Source organism: Enhydra lutris, unplaced genomic scaffold, assembly GCF_002288905.1.
Source record: "Enhydra lutris kenyoni isolate GAN:26980312 unplaced genomic scaffold, ASM228890v2 scaffoldscaffold9, whole genome shotgun sequence".
NCBI classification, from domain to species: Eukaryota; Metazoa; Chordata; class Mammalia; order Carnivora; family Mustelidae; genus Enhydra; species Enhydra lutris.
The window spans coordinates 34,687,648-34,706,547 of NW_019154093.1; the positions used below are offsets into that span (position 1 = coordinate 34,687,648).

General features: G+C 42.7%; 1 protein-coding gene across 1 annotated transcript in view; it reads left to right on the top strand.

Moving 5' to 3' along the window:
• The first annotated feature begins 1,112 nt into the window (after positions 1–1,112).
• Positions 1,113–18,900, top strand: part of LOC111143082 (SH3 domain GRB2 like endophilin interacting protein 1) — a 210,364-nt gene continuing 192,576 nt past the window's right edge. Inside the window, exons 1-2 of the mRNA XM_022496545.1 lie at positions 1,113–1,160; positions 1,969–2,096. Coding sequence (XP_022352253.1) covers positions 2,087–2,096 — 10 coding nt within the window. The 5' untranslated portion in view covers positions 1,113–1,160; positions 1,969–2,086. The remainder of the gene's footprint in view (positions 1,161–1,968; positions 2,097–18,900) is intronic.

Consider the following 18,900-nt stretch of genomic DNA (forward strand, 5'->3'; position numbering starts at 1 on the left):
TGATTCATCAGGCTTACACAGTTCACAGCACGCACCATAGCACATACCCTCCCCAATGTCCATCACCCAGCCGCCCTATTCCCCCTCAACCTCCAGCAGCCCTCAGTTTGTTTCCTGAGATTAAGAGTCTCTTCTGGTTTGTCTCCCTCCCTGGTCCCATCTTCAGTCAGCTTTTTGAGTTGTATTTTCTTTCCTAGTTCTTAGCAATACCTCGTATTTGCTCTGGTAGAAAGAACTAGACTACGTCATGGGCTAAGCAATGTTAAAAGTTTGTGGATATAATTATAACAGATTAATAATAGCATCAGAGCCTCAACACCCATCGTGTAATGCATCTTAACTTCTTACAACTATTTCATTGGATGCTCACGATTGATCTGTGGTGTTATGGCTTTTCTCCCAGTCCTCTTGCTTGATTATAGAGGGAGAGCTGCCCCACTTCTGCTGTTGTCCCCTAGAGTTCTAAGCAGGACTTTACTTTTCTTCTGATCTCCCCTCCTTCTCCTCCCTCCCATATGCCGCTGCCTGCTTCTTCCTTAGCTGTCAGAGCCTACTTGAAAGGAACCGAAAATCGCCGGACCCCAGGGCCTGAGGCCCTTTGAAAGGCTCCCGGGGTCCCCGGGGACCAGATTCTCAGCCCTAGCAGCCAGGGTGCCATAACCCTTCCACTTAGCAGCCCGGCACCCAGATTCCATCCCCTGGAAGCTACAAACCCCTGAGCTCCACCCACCCCTCCGGCCAGAACCCGGCGCGATCGCCTCCCTCCGGATTTCCACTGAGGGGAACGATTAGGCTGGAAGGCGGTTACAGATGCCGGGGGCGCCTTGCGAAAAACCGTGGTGTCCTCCAGAAGAAAGTCGGTTTCCTCCAGGGCCTGCAGTTGGCGGCACAGCCCCGCTCCACCTGGAGAAGGAGGCGGCTCCCGCGAGCGGGGCCCCGGGGAGGCGCGCGGCGGGCGCGGGAGCCGGGACTGGAACGCCGAGCGCCGCGGGGTCGGGTCCCGGCCGGCGGCACGTCCAGGTTGCCGCGGGAGCAGAAGGCGTGCACAGCAGTCCTCTGCCGGGCGAAGGCCTGGCCGCCCTGCCTGCTGCCCTCTCTCCCGCCTCCCGCCCCAGAAATTATCTCAAGCGTTGCCAGTTTGATTCCAGAGCCCCACTCGGGTGGGTTCTTTTGTTTCTTTGTTTTAATGACAGTTCCCAGCTCTTGGGCATGTCATGCGCGATTAATTCCCTGGCTCTGTTGAAGGCAGCTGGGATGAAATTTCTTCTGCATCATCCTTTTGGGGATAATTGCTTATGATGTGACGTCAGCCGGATTGATTTTTCTCTCTTTCAAGAGAGAAAGGGAGGAGGGAGGGAGAGAGACTCACGGACGTGTGCGGAGGCCACAGACATTAACGTCTGGAATTCCTTCAGGGCAAAAGGAGATAGGAATGGGAGCTTACAAGTGTGCGGCGAAGACATCAGACTGCACGGAATTATTAACAAGTTTTTCTTTCAGAGAAGAGAAAAAAACCCCAATCCCCTCCGCAGCGAGCCACTTAGGTGCTCCTTTCATGCCCGAGTCCCCCGTTAAGGTGGCAGCGTCTGATAATTAATCTCGGGTACCCAGCCGCTGCAATAGGCTTAAGAAGACGAAGAGGAGGGGCGGGGAAGTGCGTCACCAGGTGGGGAAGGGGCTGTGCGTTTGGTGACAAGCGGGAGGGGTGGGGGTGGAGGGGAATAGGGACGGAAAATAGGTTCTGTGTGCTCTCCCGGGGTATTGTGTCAGGAGATGCAGGCTGGCTACCATGTGACGCGGTCCAGAGCTGAAGGGATTGGCCGAGGCAGCGCAGGCGGTGCAGCTCGGCCGGCTTGCTGTTCCTCTCCCTTTCTCTCGCAGCATCTTCCTGGGAGCCTGTAGGTGAAGCGGCACCAGCAGCATCCATGGCCTGTCTTTGGGGTTAACACTTGTCTCCTTTGGCTTCAGCAGTGGACAGAGCGGACCTCTCGGCAGCGGCGTTGTGAGGACTTAGCTGGGACCTGGAATCTTATCCTCCTGTATTTTTTCAGACTCCTTGGAAATTAAGGAATGCAATTCTGCCACCATGATGGAAGGTAGGATGCTTTCCTCTGTGGTTGACTGGCTTCAGGCAAGGTTTGGGTAGAAGAGCGTTGAAGAATGTGTGCAGCCTGGGTTTGTGGCTGGTCTAGAACCTGGTTGCCAGGATTTGCAAACAGAAATGCTGCAGTTTGCTTGCAGCAGACCAGGGCTCAGACTAATGGAAACAACCACAAGGCTTCTGTTTAGCTCAGAACCTACGAGCTCCCAGCTCTTCTGGGGGGGTGGGGAGCACCTAAAGTGCTTCCAGGGAGCTGAGATAGAGCTAAGAAAGAGCTTGCAGAGCAAATAAGTTGGGAGAGAAGATAAGGTTTTCTGCTCTGGGTTCCTGGGACTACATGATTAAACATTTACAATGGAAACTTGTTTTCTGAAATTGACATTAGATAGGGGAGGTCATTGACAGAGTTATCCATGCTGTCGTTTTCAGTGAACTGTTTAAGTTTTTTAAAAAAAATTCTTGTAAGACATTTTTATCTCCGCAATTTACATGTTATTGTTGGGGTAGGAAGTGCAGCAAATTTGGTCCATAGCTATAGTTACACGGGGATGTCATTGCAACAGAACGAGCAATATGAGGAAAATATCTGGGCCTCTTAGCCCCGTATTCAGGGTCTTATCAGGTTAAAAAAAAAAAAAAAAAGACTTTTGCTCTTCCTAAATGCATTCCCATGCAATGATTCTTAGCCAAGCACCAAATAATTACTTACTGATTACCTTTTTGCATTCGATATTAAGTGTAAGAAGGAACTTTCCCTAGGGAGATGTTGTTTAAACTATATTTTATTCTACTAAATTACCCTTCTAAGCCTGAGATAGTTGACAACCAAGATTGCCTCAAAAAAGCAGCAAGCTGATTAGGAAAGAAGCAGGCAGCCCTACCCTGTCTTTGATTTTGTTTTCACACTACAGGATGGTGCAAAACTCCTGGCCTTTCCTAAGATGACAGGCAGAAATTTGTCCCCAGCCTGGATTTCACAATGCAGAATCCAGTGCATAATGGGTCTCAAATCAGCCATGAAAATGGCAGAGAGGCCACCTCTTAAGCCAAGGTCTGTCCTACAGATTTTAAACATTCCTTAGAAATTTACCAAAATGGAATAAGAGGAGGATGTTTTCAAAAAGCAGTGGTGTAGCCCGCACTTATTTGGTAGAAATGAATTCTTTTTGCTCTCTCTGTCATCATGTCAAACACTGTTAATGTAATTTGGGGGAGTGAAGAATTCTACAGTCATGGCTCACAGATTTTAGAAAATAACCTTAAAAGAGAGATTGGGTATCATTTTGTTTTGGAGCCTCGTCTTGTTTGCAAAGAGCTCTCAAGCTAGTTCTTTAAAATACAGGTCTAAATAAACTGAGATTACTAATGCCCTAAGATTAAATAATTTTCATTAATTTGAAATGAATTTAATCTTTGAATTACAAGGCAAGACAAACAGAAAGAGTATTACTGATATATACTTTTCAATTTAAACTCATGTGGATTACCCTTTTCAGGAAAAAAAAAAAAAGAACAATCTTATCTCTAGAGGTAGTATATTTCTCCAGCTAAATTTCATTTGTAGCATTTCCTAAAAAGAAATCTGCATACATTCTGATTAGGTCTGAATCTTACACAGAGAAGTGGAAGATCTTTCATTTTCACTTCTTGCCTTGCAAACTACGGAGTTAAAGTGTCTTTTTCGAAGGAAGTAATATTTATTGACGCTCATTAACAACTCTCCTGGTGATATCGTTTATTGTGCTATTCTAGAATGTCAGTTGGTTCAAAGCCCTATGTTAAGCTTATCTGAGCTGCCTAAACTGAGATGAGAACTGTAACAAAGACTTGTGTTGGAGCTGAATTAGCACTATTGCCCTGGGTCTGCCAAATTCATCCAATGAAGGATGTTTTTTAGCACCGTTTTGAATTAGAGGTGACACTATAGATGCAGTTGCCTTCCGTGAGATCCCTGCAAAAAAAAAATGGACAGGTGTTCCCATTGGCTTCAAAATATAAATGAAACTAATCATTTTTATATACCCACAGTTCCTACTTAAATGCTTTTCAAGACTTATTATCTTAGTGGTTCAGTGACCTTAGAAAGGCGGGTAGGAACCTTATCTAGAGATCAATTTGCCTATCAACAGCCTTGTAACTTAGTTGCCAGTCTTTTTGACAATACATGTATGTTTCTGATATTGCACCCCAGAATTTTACCTCTGAATTGTTCGTGTCAGGAAGATGTGGCGGAGCAGTTATTTCCACTTAACTCACCCCTAGAGGAAGTAGACTGTTCCATCTATCACAATAACCTTGGAAAAATAAGGAACCCCTCAAAGTCACCCTAAAATCCTGTCATGGAAGCCCTCTGCTGAAACATCAGTGGGCTCTCAGGCTGTGTCATCCAACATTAAGATGGTTAAATGATGTCTCTCCTCAACTAGTACATTTCATCTACGTGCCCACATGCATACACACGGTTATGCACACATGCAGTCGTCAACACATATACATTATTAAGGAAGGGAGAGACCCTACATTTACACTGTATATATTTTGACATTCATCAAAGGGTTTAATTGGCTGCTCAGGAAAAACATGGCCATGGCAACTTTTCAAAGCTACTTCAAACTCTGTGTAAAACAGGAGTAAACAAATATTCTTCAGAATGGCTCATAGTTTGTGATCCTGTTTTGATGGAATCAGATACGGGCTCCATTCATTCAATGCCTAGTGGAAATTCTGGTCGTAGATGAGGAACGTTACTACCTCCCTAGTGATGCCAACATCCCTGAAGGTAGGGAAATAATTCTGCAGGGACCTCAGACGTGTTACCAGAAGTTTGTGGCTCCATGATTCCTTTCAAATATTTTCATTTAAAAACATATATTTTAATTTGATACTGGATTCGCTGATTCCTGCTGTCTTTATTTTTTGGGTAGCGGTTCGTATTGAGTTCTGTCTTTCCCGAGGAATGCCACGTGATATGGAGCCTTCTGTATGAATGTGGAGGGAAAGAGGGTGAGCAAAGGGAGTTATGTGCTAAAAGGCTCATGTACTGGTTAAGCTTACAATGCAGTCTGTGTGATAAGGGCAACTCTTCAAGGATTCTGTCGTTTTCATGCATTCCTATTAAAGTTTGAAAAGGCCATTTTAGTTACCCCTTCCTAAGATAAGTGAAGCAAAGTCAGTGTTTCTTAGGACATCTCTGTGTTTGTAGGGCAACCTGGGAAGTTTTCCCTTGTCTCACAGAACTGTCCGCAATTACCTGTGCTTTCAGTTCCATAGTCAGGCTCTTAGGTACCGTCTTGGAAGGATGAGTTTTAGGGTGCCAGTGGTTTCATCCTATATAACAATTTTTAAAATTAACAAGTACATTGTTAAGGGGTTGCTGGATATAATTGTAATGTACAGGGTGATTGAATAATTTTTGTAATATTTACTAATCATGATGGCCTATAAACAAGTGTATTCTGCAAGCAGTCCTTTTTTGAAATTGTAAAAATAAAAAAATAATATTTTGAAGCAGAAAATGGGCAGAAAGGAATTTGAACCCAATTTCATTTTTTTTTAGTTCATTCAAGTTCTTATAAATAGCATAAACCAAATTGGAGTTCTTTATTATGCCATGTATCTATTGCTTCCTTCAATTTTAGAGGAAAAACAATGAACCAGCATAGTCACCTGGATGTTTTGCATTAGTGTGTTTACCCCAGAAGACATAATTATATGGTTTTCCTGAATTCCAATAAATGGAGAAGAGGATTTTCTGGACCCAAGTTCATTTAACAACAATGCCTATATATTTTTTTTTTTTATATTTATTTGACAGAGAGAGAGAGATCACAAGTAGGCAGAGAGGCAGGCAGAGAGAGAGGGGGAAGCAGGCTCCCCGCTGAGCAGAGAACCCAATGCGGGGCTCGATCCCAGGACCCTGGGACCATGACCTGAGCCGAAGGCAGAGGCTTTAACCCACTGAGCCACCCAGGTGCCCCACAATGCCTATATTTTTGATTCCTCATAACATTTTATAATAGGAACTTAAAAAAAAAATTTGTATCAAGATGGGCATCTTAACCTAACTGAAAACTAGGAGCTAACTGAAAACTAGTTTCTTGGGTGGTATATTCTGTTTCTCTCTCTCTTTTGAATATGAATACCCACAGACCATACCTTTTATTTATTTTTTTGTTTCTTAATACCTTTTTAAAAAGATTTTATTTATTTAAGTGAGAGAGAGAGGGAGAGTGAGAGAGTGAAGCAGACTCACCACTGTGCAGAAAGCCTGATGTGGGACTCCATCCCAAGATCCTGAGATCGTGACCTGAGCCAAAGGCAGATGCTTAACCAATTGGACCACCCAGGCACCCAGACCATACCTTTTAATTCCTCATTAATGCCTTTTATCTCCAAAATTATTATTTATACAATTTCGAACAATCCTAGCTTAACTGAGCTTTTGTTGTTACAATGAAACTTATAATAGTAAAGACTTTTTTTTTCTATCTAGAAATAGAGTTTTATTTATTTGGAAAATTCTTTGATCTGATGAAAAAGGAATAAAGCATTTTGAAGCTGGAATTGTTCATTTTCTAGTTAGCTAAGAAGTTTTAAAGGGAATGCTTCTAACTTCCCAGAAAAAGTGAAGTTATTTTGGAAAATCTTAAGCATGCATATGAGATTCTAGTACATGGGCCATGCTTTATGTAATTTCTCTCCTTCCTCGAGGCTCTGTGTCAGAAAGAGACTTCTTATATGTGTAACTTCCCATACAATTCCAAGGGTCAACACTTTAAATCTCTAAAAAGAATATGCAGTCTTAAAAAACTTATCTTAGATAAACCATTCTAGAAGACTCTGGACAATTCTTTCTTTTGGATTTGGCACATACATTATCCCTGTTTCAAATAATAATTGCAGGAAGTCACCAACTCAGTTTTTATGTTCCTGAAAGTTTGTTTATGAATTGCTCACTTGAAACAGGTTTTCCCATAGGAATAATGATATATATGATTAGAGTCTCATACGAGATGTTCAAAGGCCATTAACCCAGGATTTAGTTGATGTTTGCAATGAAATGTGTGAAGAACAATACAGTTACCACAGTAAGTAGCCAGAAGAGAACAATGGGATGAAATGTGTTTTCAATTTGAAATGTTGGTATTTGCGAAAAGGAAGGTTTAATTAGAGGACAATGAGGATATGGAAAGACAATCTGAAGAGTGTTTTCAGGTATATTTCCAGAAGTTTTAGAGGCTTATGACACTGGACTTTCAATTATGTTTAATTTTACTTCCATTCTCACGGTTTACCTTTCCTCAATTCAATTTTATTACATGTACTACTGTTAAACCCTGATTACTTTCATTATATAAACTCACAAATGGAATTAATAAAAGAAGAGAGAATTTACTGAGATAATGGTACAGGAGTTGGAAGGGAGAAAATGTTGAAGGGATTATAATGGATTTGGGCTTATGTATCTGAAAAAGTCCCTGAGGAGAAACGAACTGAGAGAGAAGAGAACTGAGGGGCATGAGAAGGGCAGGATATCCTTGAGGAGAAAGTAGCGTGTGTGGCAGAGGTGTTGGGTCAAACCAGTTTCTATATTGACTACCAAATACTTCTGTAGGCACAGGATGGTATGCTTACCAGGGGCAGAGCCACTAGGGATGGAGGTCAGGCTCCACTGGAGAGGGGTCAGTCTCTATTCTCGGAACATGTATAACATTTCACTGTATCCACAGAATGTCAGGGAGATACTTAGAATCTCTATTGAAATACCTCATGTCATGTCACTTCCTTGTTTAAAAAGCTTCTTTATCTTCTTATTTCTGTTAAAGTCAGTCACATGAAGGAGGCTGTCCACTCTGGCCTGACGTGCCTCTCCAAGCACACTGAGTGCCTTACTGCCGGTTTCAGAGTGTTTAAAACAGATACTTTCTTGCCTTAGGGCTTTTACTCCACCTAGAACACTATTTTGCCTATTCATAGAATAACTGATTTTCTTGTGGTCCCAGCAAAACCACCACCTCCTCAGGAGGACATCCCTATCCTCTTGTCATCCCAAGCTCTCAAACACACACCCTGTGCCCCTAGTACGTCCCAGTCCACCCTCTCTCCTCAGAGATGTATTTATGACTCAGTCGTGTAATGGTGCATGGGCTGAATTTCTCCAGAGCTCAGCTCCACAAGGACGGGAATCTGGTCTATCATATTCACCTCCCATCCTTAGTTCTTGACACACAGTGGGTGCTTAGTATGTTCGTTCATTCATTGGAGAAGGGAGGAAACCAGATATAAATTACTCCAATGACTTCATATGGTGCATTGTAAGGTATTATTGGGGGTGTGATAGTCGATGTAGGAAAAATAAATGCTCAAATTTGTGTTCTCACTGGAAAATAAACATGAAATAATTAAGAAAAAATAATGTATTGTGGAGTGGGATATGGTGATGTACAGAAAATACATTTGAGAAGCAAAAGAAAAGAAATGGTCCATTTGAAAATAAGTGTTTGGGCTTGAATCATTTTGGTGATTAGCTCCAAAGAAATGATTTTATAATGGAAAGAGACGAATGATAGCACAGCCATTCAAAGAAATTCCCAGAAAATCCCAGGGGCAGTGCTGTCAATATGCTGTACATGTTTTTCCTTTTCTCTCTCCCTTCCTGCTTTCCTTTATTTCTGCCTTTCCTGTCTCTACTTCCCTCATGCTTCTACCCCATCTTTCTCTCCCAGGGCTCTCCTTTTCTCTGGATTATGAACAGATCTGAAAACACTGGCTTCTAGAGGTAGAGTTTGACTTGGAATCTGGCAAAGTATTTTTTTTAAAGATTTTATTTATTTACTTATTTGACACAGAGAGGGAGAGATAACAAGTAGGCAGAAAGGCAGGCAGAGAGAGGGGTCAAGCAGGCTCCCCGATGAGCAGAGAGCCCAATGTGGGGCCTGATCCCAGGACCCTGAGATTATGACCTAAGTCAAAGGCAGAGGCTTAACCCACTGAGCCACCCAAGCACCCCTGGCAAAGTATTTTTAAATAAATAAAGGAATGCAGGTGAATGTAATGTTGTATAATGCATTCATACAATGTGATGGTAAATGAGGTTTTTGCCAAATTATTGCTGATCGAAGAACTCCTTAGTCTTAGAAGCTCAGTATGGTTGCTGAATTTGTGTAGTTTGGATTTTTTTGTGGAAAGAGCATGGACCCAGAAGTCAGACTTAGGTTTGAGTCTAAGTGTTGTGACTGCTTGGCTGTGTGCCTTGAGAAGGTTACTTTACCTTCCTGGGGTTCTGTTTCCTTGCAAACAAAATGAGAGAATTGATCTGCCTACCTCTAGAGCTTCTAGCTTGAAGAGTCTCTGGCACTCACTGAATGGTTTGGATTTCCCAGTCTTACTCCCTCCAAGGTTTAAATTGAATGATTGAGTCCTTTTCCTCCCATTTCAAAATGTAATTGTTCCTAACACAAAAATAGTTCAGATGTATTACTTTCTGCCTTTCAGTGGCTACTCCTCCTCTGCTGTTCTTTTGCATCGATGCCCCAAGTTTGTTTTGCCCCTTCTCAGCATCAGAAGACAGAAGTGCAGTGACGTCACCCTCATCCATAGTCCTTAGAGCATAGAACTGTCCGTGTGTTCATCAGAAAGTGCATGAATTGTACAAATGCGTACTAGGTGTTCAGCCCTGGTCTACATGCTAGTGCTTCAATAGTGAACAACAGCTATAAGTTCCCGCCTATACAGAGCTTCCTGTTTGGTGCAGGAGAGATGGGAAAATAAAATGGAACACAGAGTACATTCGATGGGGATCAGAACTTTGGAGAAGAATTGAGTGGAGAAAGGAGATAGAGGAAGTTGTGGAGGAGAGGAAGGAGTGGGGTAGATGGGATTGAGATTGTAAGGAAGGAGGTAATGGATAGCCTCACTGAGAAGACGTATGAGCGAAGACTTGAAGGAGGGGAGTGGGTGAGCAGCCATTTGGAGGAAGAGTCCAAAAAGGTGGGAGAGAGAGCATGTGCAGAGGTTCAGAACATGGGTAGAGCAGCAAGTGCTTCTGAACAAAAGGAGAGGGGGACGTTTAAGAGGGGGACTCCGAAGTAACATATAAGCAGACACCCGTGAATCTTCAGTGGTATGAAAACCAGTTTCCTTTTGCATTAGTCAGTTGGCATGAGCCTATGTTATCCACATGTCTAGTAACAGCTGGGCATTCAGAAGCCTGGTGTTCTGAAGCTGGTTCTGTTGTGCCTCTTGGACTCATTCTTTCCACGTATTTAAGTGAATGGGTGAATATCATGCTCTTCCCTTAGCTCGTGATTCCAAGCCTGGAGTTAGAGCTGAGTGTTCAACTATAATTTGAAGCTTGAACATTTCCACACAAGGGAAATGGCCCCATGATAAGGGTGACTCCAGAATCAGAATTACACATCAATTCATGAATGTTTTGGCTATGTTTGACCTTCATTTTTATTTTTTGTTCACATTAGCTTCTTCTCTTATGTATCAGGACTGGTATTTTAGAATTTTTAAAAAAGAACCATGCAGACTGACTCATATTACCTATCTTTAACAGGCAGAATAATGAGTAAAATATTGTGCTCACTTAGGGCATTGTCATAAGATTGTGTGACATTTGCACACACTTCAAACATTCCAAAATGCGTCATTTATTCAAGAGGTACATCAGAGGTTTCTCCTCAGTGCCAAGTGTTCTAGGCACTGGGAATATGACAGGGGAATAAAAAGGCAGCTGTGGTCTCTATCCTCAGAAGCTCAGAGTCTAGTACATGCTATCATACACTTCTGTGCATATCCATTTTATTCTCACATCATCATCTCTGTGGGGTAGAAGGAATAAGTTCACTGTCTTTCTTTCAAACAGAAAAGTAGGCCCAGTGAGGTTATGTGACTCGCTTAAGCTGACCATCTTACCAAGTGGCAGAACCAGCATTTATGTACCATATTTGACTCCCAGTCAAGTGGTCTTTATTTGTATAATGGTGTAACCGGAAAGTCCTACTTGTATCTGAAATTGTTTGGCCTGGGTCTCTGGCTGACAAATGTACAACAGATTGACCAGATTGAACATAGTATTTCACAAGCTTTGTTCAGTATGAAGCAAAGGATTTAATTAACAGATTATGATCCTTCAGATCAGCCATCAGCTTGAGGAAGGCCACCAAACACAGAAGCAGGCACCTTTCAGTGGCACTCACTGGTTTCCCAGAATTTTATAATGCGGAGGGACATGGGATATCAAATTTCACAGCTCACCCTCTACACAATGTTTTATCAAAAAGCCTAGCTCCCACAATGAACAAAAGCCCTTTCTCCCTGAGAAGGACACCTCAGTGTTCACTGACATTCTGTGAAAGCCTTGGCCATTATCAGGAAAACATGATGGTGTGTGCTACCATTGAAGATGAACCAATCTAGTCCAACCCCATTTTGCACTTGAGCAAACCAGAGCCAAATGAAATCACTTACCCAAGGATTTTTATTCTCTCCGTAAGGGGACAAGTCAAAGTTAATTTTAGTAATGATTCCAAAAATGTGAATAGACAAAGACTTGGAAGCCGTGGTGTCTTTCACGTTCAAAGGTGCTGGGACTGGTTGGGTGACTGCCCAAAGACACACAAATGAATGTGTCCCCAGGGGCCACCGCTCTGCTCCGTCCACACACAATGTGGCCATTTATAGCTCTCTCCTGTGCTTCCATGTCTCATGCGTCTGCTGTCAGTGAGTCAGCAGCGCTGTGTGGAGGGAACAACTGGGAATTGAAGGGGCTGGATCTCCTGACAAGCTTTATGACCTTGAGTGAGTTCTGAAACTGCTTTGGCCTCAGCATCCCCATTTGTAAGGTAGGAATGATGCTGGCTCTCTACCCCATGGAGTCGTGAAGCTCTAATGAGATAATAACTATGAAAACCTCTGAAGAAATGTGGTACCCATGCCAGTGATTTTCTCAGATGGCTCTCTCTCAGTTTGATTGTTACATGTGGATTCTTAACGTTCAGTGGCCAGGCATTACTGCTTGCTATTTGACCTGCCAAGTCGATTATTGCTGTACGTCTTTTGCAGTGGGACTTACAGATTTCTCTCCTCCCTTTACCATACTGTTCATTACTAACATATTCTATCATCCTTGATTCTCAGTGTCCAGGGGTTACAACTATCCCTTTCTTGACCTTGGAAGGTATCACCAATCAGTCTCAACCATCATGCTCTCTGGTCTTGGCATCTGTCTCACCATCATAGTCCAGGCCACCTCTGCTAGTTGTTTGGAATTAGCACATAGGATGATATGACATTGCTTTCCCTACCATGGACAGCTTCCCAAAGTTGAAAAACAATGAGTAAAACTGGGTTGTATGTGGTCTCGCTCTGCACCCAACCTTTACAAATGCCTTAGCATATCACGGAAAAGTGGCATGCTCACAGCGCTAGGGTTGGTAGCAATGGTAGAAAATGGTCTATAAGCCCTATAACAGGTAGGACCCTTCTCTTGTACTATAGACTTTAACCACCAAGTTTTTCTTAGGCTCCATGGGCCTCCAGTTCAAAGAACTGTGTCTACCAGGTAGTCAAGCCCCAGGCTGTGCTTGGATTCATTCCTCATTTCTCCTTCCAACTTGCCACACAGCAGTTGGTTGTTTAGAGTTATAGATGATCCTTCCTAAAAGATCTTGGCTCTGTTCTCTCCCTTTTATCCTCTGCTACCATACCTGATCAGACCTTGCTGCTTCCCATCCATGCACCTCACAGCCATCAAAGACATCACTTTCCCCACCTGCCTTTGATTTTTTTCCCATGCTTCTAAGATGAAGCTCAAATGCTTTTGTGTGCGGTGTAACACTTTCACACGCCGGCTACCTCATCTCTTCAAAAACACCCTGCACCAGCCAGACAGTAGCTCCTTGCCCTTCTCTTTTCTTTGTATATGCTATTTCTTCCCTTATCTGCATGGGCACAGTCTGCTCTGATCATTCAAGGTCAAATAGAAGTGGCTCCTCTTCAATGAAGCCTCCCCATATTCTTTGTGTTGAAAGTGAGCTGCTCCTTGAGCTCACTTAGCTCTCAGTTCTTGCCCTCCTAAGGCCACATATCAGAAGGTTTAAGAGCACTGGCTTTGGAGTCAGAGTGACCTAGGTTAAATCTCATGTATGTAATCTTGAGAAGCTAGTGCATCTGCTTCCTCATCTAGAAGATAGAAGTGATAATAACAGTAATTTTCTTGTAGGTAATTTACTCATGTGAGGTTGTAGGATTAAATCAGCCATGCATTTTCCAGAGATACAGAACCAATAGGTTAAGAAGCAGACACAGAGAGAGAGACAGAGACAGAGACAGAGACAGAGAGAGAAAGAAAGCAGGAGAGGGCGAGGGCGAGGGAGAGGGAGAGGGGGAAGGAAGAGGGAAAGAGAAAGAGAGAGAGGGAGAGAAAGAGATATTTTTAAGAACTGGTTCATTTGATGGAAGGGACTGGCAGGCAAGTCTAGAAGCCATAGGGTGGCTGGCAAGTAGAGGTTGATGATGCAGTCTTGAGGTAAAGTGTTAAACTCTTAATAAATCTTACCTGCCATTTTCCATTTATATACCTACTTTGTTTGCTCCTCTGCCAAGAACCAAGGACTCAGAGCAGGGACCGTATCTCACTCAATTTTGTATTCCCAACGTATGGCATGTGTAAGTACTCAGTAAAAAGCCAGTGAATGAATGAATGCTATTGAGGGATCGCAACTTTTTGGGAAATAGACAAGCTGCTCAGTGTATGTATCATGAGAATTATATGAGTTAATATATGCAAAACATTAAGAGAAGCATTTGGTTCCTATGAAAGGTGTATTAAAGGTTACTCTGCTGGGAACATTGAAGGCTCCAGTATGGTTCCTGGATGCCAGGCAGTACCCAGGATCGTGCGCCCTTCCTCTCCCCAGAGCACCCGTCTGCTGTGTAGGCTCGCTCTGGCTGAGAGCCACGTTCTGGTTCAGGAGCGTGCAGTTAATCTAGTATCTCACACAGTCTGCCTGACTACATTAATTGTTTTGCTCTCATTTTAGGAGAGACCGGGTTTCATTGTAGAAAACTCAGAAAACAGGAAGATACAAAGGAGAAATTGAAATCACCAATTATCTGATTATTATGAAATAACTAACCACTGCAACAATTTGTTGAGTGTAGAATATGGACTTTGGGGACAATCTGAAGCCCTTCAAGCCTCAGCGGTGTTAGCAGTAAAGAGGGTAGAAAAACACCCTCCACATAAGATAGTGGGGGAAATTAGGGCACCTGGATGCCTCAGTTGTTTAAGCAACTGCCTTCAGCTCAGGTCATGATTCTAGAGTCCAGGATCAAGTCCCACATCGGGCTCCCTGCTTAGCAGGGAGTCTACTTCTCCCTCTGACCTTCTCCCCTCTCATGCGCGCTGTCTCTCTCTCTCTCATTCTCTCACATATATAAATAAAATCTTTTTTAAAAAAAGATAGTGGGGAAATTAAATTAAAAAAATGTACGGACTTCAGGTGACACTTACCTGGCATAGTAGGTAAGCACTCAATGAAGTCTAGCTCTTAATAGCTTTACAGGCAAAATAAATAAGTCAAAGGACCCAATTTGATCTGAACATGTGTATGCACACATGTGTGTATATCCACACGCAGACACCTATGGCTTTTCCACTTGGCATTAGATTGGAACCACTGTCCTAGGCAGTGTGCATATTTGTTAAGAGTAATGGATCTGGAGGCACACTTTCCAAATGTAAACTTTGACCCCTCTACCCTTGTCAGCTGTGTAGGCTTAGGCCAATTATTTAACCCCTTTGTGCTTCTGTCTCTTCTTCTGTATGGGATAATCCCTATCGGGAAAGGTTATTATAAGGACTAAAAGAGCTTAACGTATTATATATAGTGAGTATTATTTTTATAATATATATTATAATTATATATATGTGACATATAATATATGAAAAACAGTATTTGGCACAGAGTGAATGCTCAGCCAAGAAACGCGAGCTCTCATTATCATCCTCCTGAAATGGTCTTCACGAGCATTATTTGTACTGGTTGTAGAATATCCCATCGTTTTATCATTTATGTTACTCTTCCCCTGTTGTCAGACATTTAGACTGTTAGCTGGAAGTTGGTTTGTATATCGAGCTAGAATGGCTCATGTTAATGAGTCATGTGGTGTGTCATGAAGTTTTCGTTTTCATTTAGTAAGACAGCTGGGTGAGGTGGTCGGAGTTCTGCTTTGGGGTCTAGTCCTGACAGTGCTCCAGCCAGATGAGTGACTTTGGACAAGCTATCTAACATTCGGAAGACAGAGCAAAGTAGTAGAAAGAGAAATTGATTTTAATTCAAAAAATTCTAACATCTCCTGGCACCATTCTTTATTAGCTATGAGGATGAGGCCAAGAATTTGCCAGGTGGGTGGGAATTGATTTTCTGTGTCCTCTTTGAAGGTCCTGGCTGTGTATTTTGGGCAAGTCACCATCTCTTCTATTTTCCCATCTGTGGAATGGCAAATGAGCTTTCCTGCCTTTCTCACTTGGTGGTAAATATCCAAGCACAAAATATACGTGAAAATATTTTTAAAAGCAGTAAATTTTTATATAAACGTAGTGTAGCTTTAGGGCTCTTGTTACATTTAGTATCTCAGAAACTGTTTTCGAGTAAAGGTTAGGTTAAATAATTTTGAAGGTGCTAGCTAGTTTTAAGATTCTGTGCTCTGGGGCGCCCAGGTGGTGCCATTGGTTAAGTGTCTGCTTTCAGCTCAGGTTATGGTCCTCGGGTCCTGGGATGGAGTCCCCATGTCAGGCCTCCTGCTCAGCGGGGAGCCTGCTTCTGCCTCTGCCTCTGCCCCTACCCCCACTCATGCTCTTTCTCTCTCTCTCTGTCAAATAAATAAATAAAGTCTTTAAAAAAAGAATTCCGTGCTCTACCAGAAGGGTTTCTGGATGTAACCCTACTAGAGTTAACTTCTCTCCCCATATCTTCCACCTTTCACACATACAAATGATTTTCATCATTCCTGGATACTGGGCGAAGAACACCGTCCCTCATTTGGTGAAATATTTATTTGAGCAGGAAATGCTACATATAATTTTGTGAAACCGGGTAAAAATATTGTTTCTAATAATGACTATGTAGTGGGACAATTTAAAATGCATTTTAAAGTGTGTTCAGATGAAATCTATCTTGGCCTAATTACAAACACAAATATTGTCCTGTGTGTGATCTCAGCAAGGTCTAATCCAAGCAATCCAATTGCCAGATCAAAATATTCAACTAGGGTTCTTCTTTTGAGTTTCCCACTATCTTCTACCTTTGTGGCAATGCCCATCATGAGGGCATATTGAAGAATAGAGTTTGTTGCCCTCTCAGTGAGTTTTGACCAAGATACGGAGGACAGTCTCTAGTGGTGGTGGAATGCTGTGAGCTAGCCGTTCTTCTGAGTGCAGGTTACAAAGAAGCGAAGAGTCCTTGCTTCGGTGGGGCTTGCCTCCGACTGTGAGGGGACAAGACTCATCAACCAAATGAATAAACAAGGTAATTTCAGATGGTGGTAGAGTCAATGAAAAACAAAGACTCACTGGGAAAGGCATGGGGGAGCGGGGATCAAAGCTGCTTTCCATGGTCCGGAAAGGCATCACAGCAGAGACTTCTTCACAACGTGACAGGTCAAGATCTGGGAGCAGAATATTTCATGAGTGGGCACTTCAGGGCTAACCCACTGCCTGGGGACTTGGGAAGCTCAAGGAACAAAAGAAAAGCCAGAGTGGTTGGAGGGGATGGAGGAGTGAAGGGAGGGAATGGAAATAGGAGAGAAGGAAGGCGAGATTCAGACCAGGCAGGGCTATGTGAGCAATGGAGATGGATCTGGAATTGAGTGGGAGGCAGTGGAAAGCCACTGGAGGGGTTTAAGGAGAAGGTCATATTTCCATTTGCATTTTAAAACAATTACTTTGGATGTTGGATGGACTGGAGTAGCTACAGATGGCCTTCTGGGTTTTTTGTTGTTGTTCTGAGAGGAGATTGCCTTGAATCTGTCTTGGAGTAATAAATACTCTAACTTTATTTAAATGTTCCATTTATTTTCAGGAAAACTAAGAGAGATTGGAAGGGATTGCAGTAGCCTTCCCCAAATCCATTTAGCACTGTCTCTGCTGAGGTCTGAGGGCTCAGGTGATGGTTTAATTCAACTATTGAATAAACTCTTTCTCTAACCCAAATGGTTCTGATATTAGATTTTTTTCAGAGTCATGTTGACAGGTAAAAAAAGATGAAGATCTTTGAGTATATCATGTGCTTTTTTTTTTTTTCATGTACTTGTTTTTAAATGGCTGTGAAGCACTTCAGTTATTTGATAGCCATTCTGATACTGAATCAGTTAGTTTATTAGGCTGGCTTTCATCACTGAAACTCTTTCCCTCTAAGCCAGATCGGAAAGATAGACATGCTTAAGAGATCTTACTGCTGACAGAGGTTGACCTCTCCACGTTCCATTTTTCTCCAATGATATCTCCATTAAAATCCCGTGTGTCCTTGCTAAATTTCATTGATGGAGATCCCTATTGTCTCCGGTAACTGGATTCACCTGTGCACACCTCCGACTCTGTAGCTCCTCTCCTCCTACATTTGGGAGCTGAAACTCTCTCTCTGCTCTGAAATCTATTTGTAACCCAGAGGAAAATATATGAAGCATCCTGTAGCTGGGACTTGTCCCTGTTCCAGTCTTCTTTACCCAAAGGGCTCAGTTTTTCTTTTCTAGTTACTTATATGATATAACAGGTAAATACACAGGCTTAGAAGTCAAAGCAGACCTAGGTTCAAATCCTGCCTCTTTAAACTACTGACTGAGGACCTTTGGGCAATTCTGAGCTTCAGGTTGTTTTCCTTCCTCCCCTCCTTCCTTTCTTCTTTACTTCCTTCCTTCCCTCCAACCTCCCTCCCTTCCTCCCTCCTTCTATCCTTCCTTCCTCCCTCCCTCCCACTCTCTTCCCCTCCCTCCCTCTCTCTTTTATTTCTTAGCTTTTTAGTCTATCAGACCTTATAAGATTTTCAGCAAAGTATTTATTCGAGTTCTAAACATGATGCTAGAGGCTAGGTGCATAGCTAAGTTACATAAACAGAAGCCCTGTGGAGCTTACAGTATGGGAATGAAGACATTAAATTAATAGAGATACCGCGGTCAACCATGGGGAACAGATGATCCTCCTCCTGACCCTCAGAAGGTCAGTGGTACCCTAACCCTAAGTAGCACTGCCGATGTCATTCATCTCATCTCGTCTCATCAGGTAGGCATTTTATCATCTCGCATCATCCCAAGAAGAGTGAGTATTATACAATAAGATATTGTGTGAGAAAGAGAGACCACATTCACATCACTTTGATGACAGTATAGTCTTATAATTGTTCTATTGTATTATTATCATTGCGAATCTCTTATTGTGCCTACTTCACAAATTAAAGTTTACCATAGACATATATGTGTATGAAAAAACAGGATCTATAGGGTTTGGTACTATCTGCAGTTTTAGGCACGCCCTGGGGGATTTTGGAAGGTATCTCCCTCAGAGAAGGAGGGACTCCTGTATGGCCTTTGCATTCAATCAGTCATAGCCATGGTTATTGTTATTATTAGCATTACTGTTGTCACTGTTAACATTGCACCACCCTGGACCTGAATATATGGGATTCGGTGAGATTTCCCAGAACTTTTTACATGGTGCTCCAAAAATGTCGATCGACCGTGTTCTTGGTGACTTGCCTAGAACTGCTCTGCATCTGTGCTCCCTGACTCCTGCC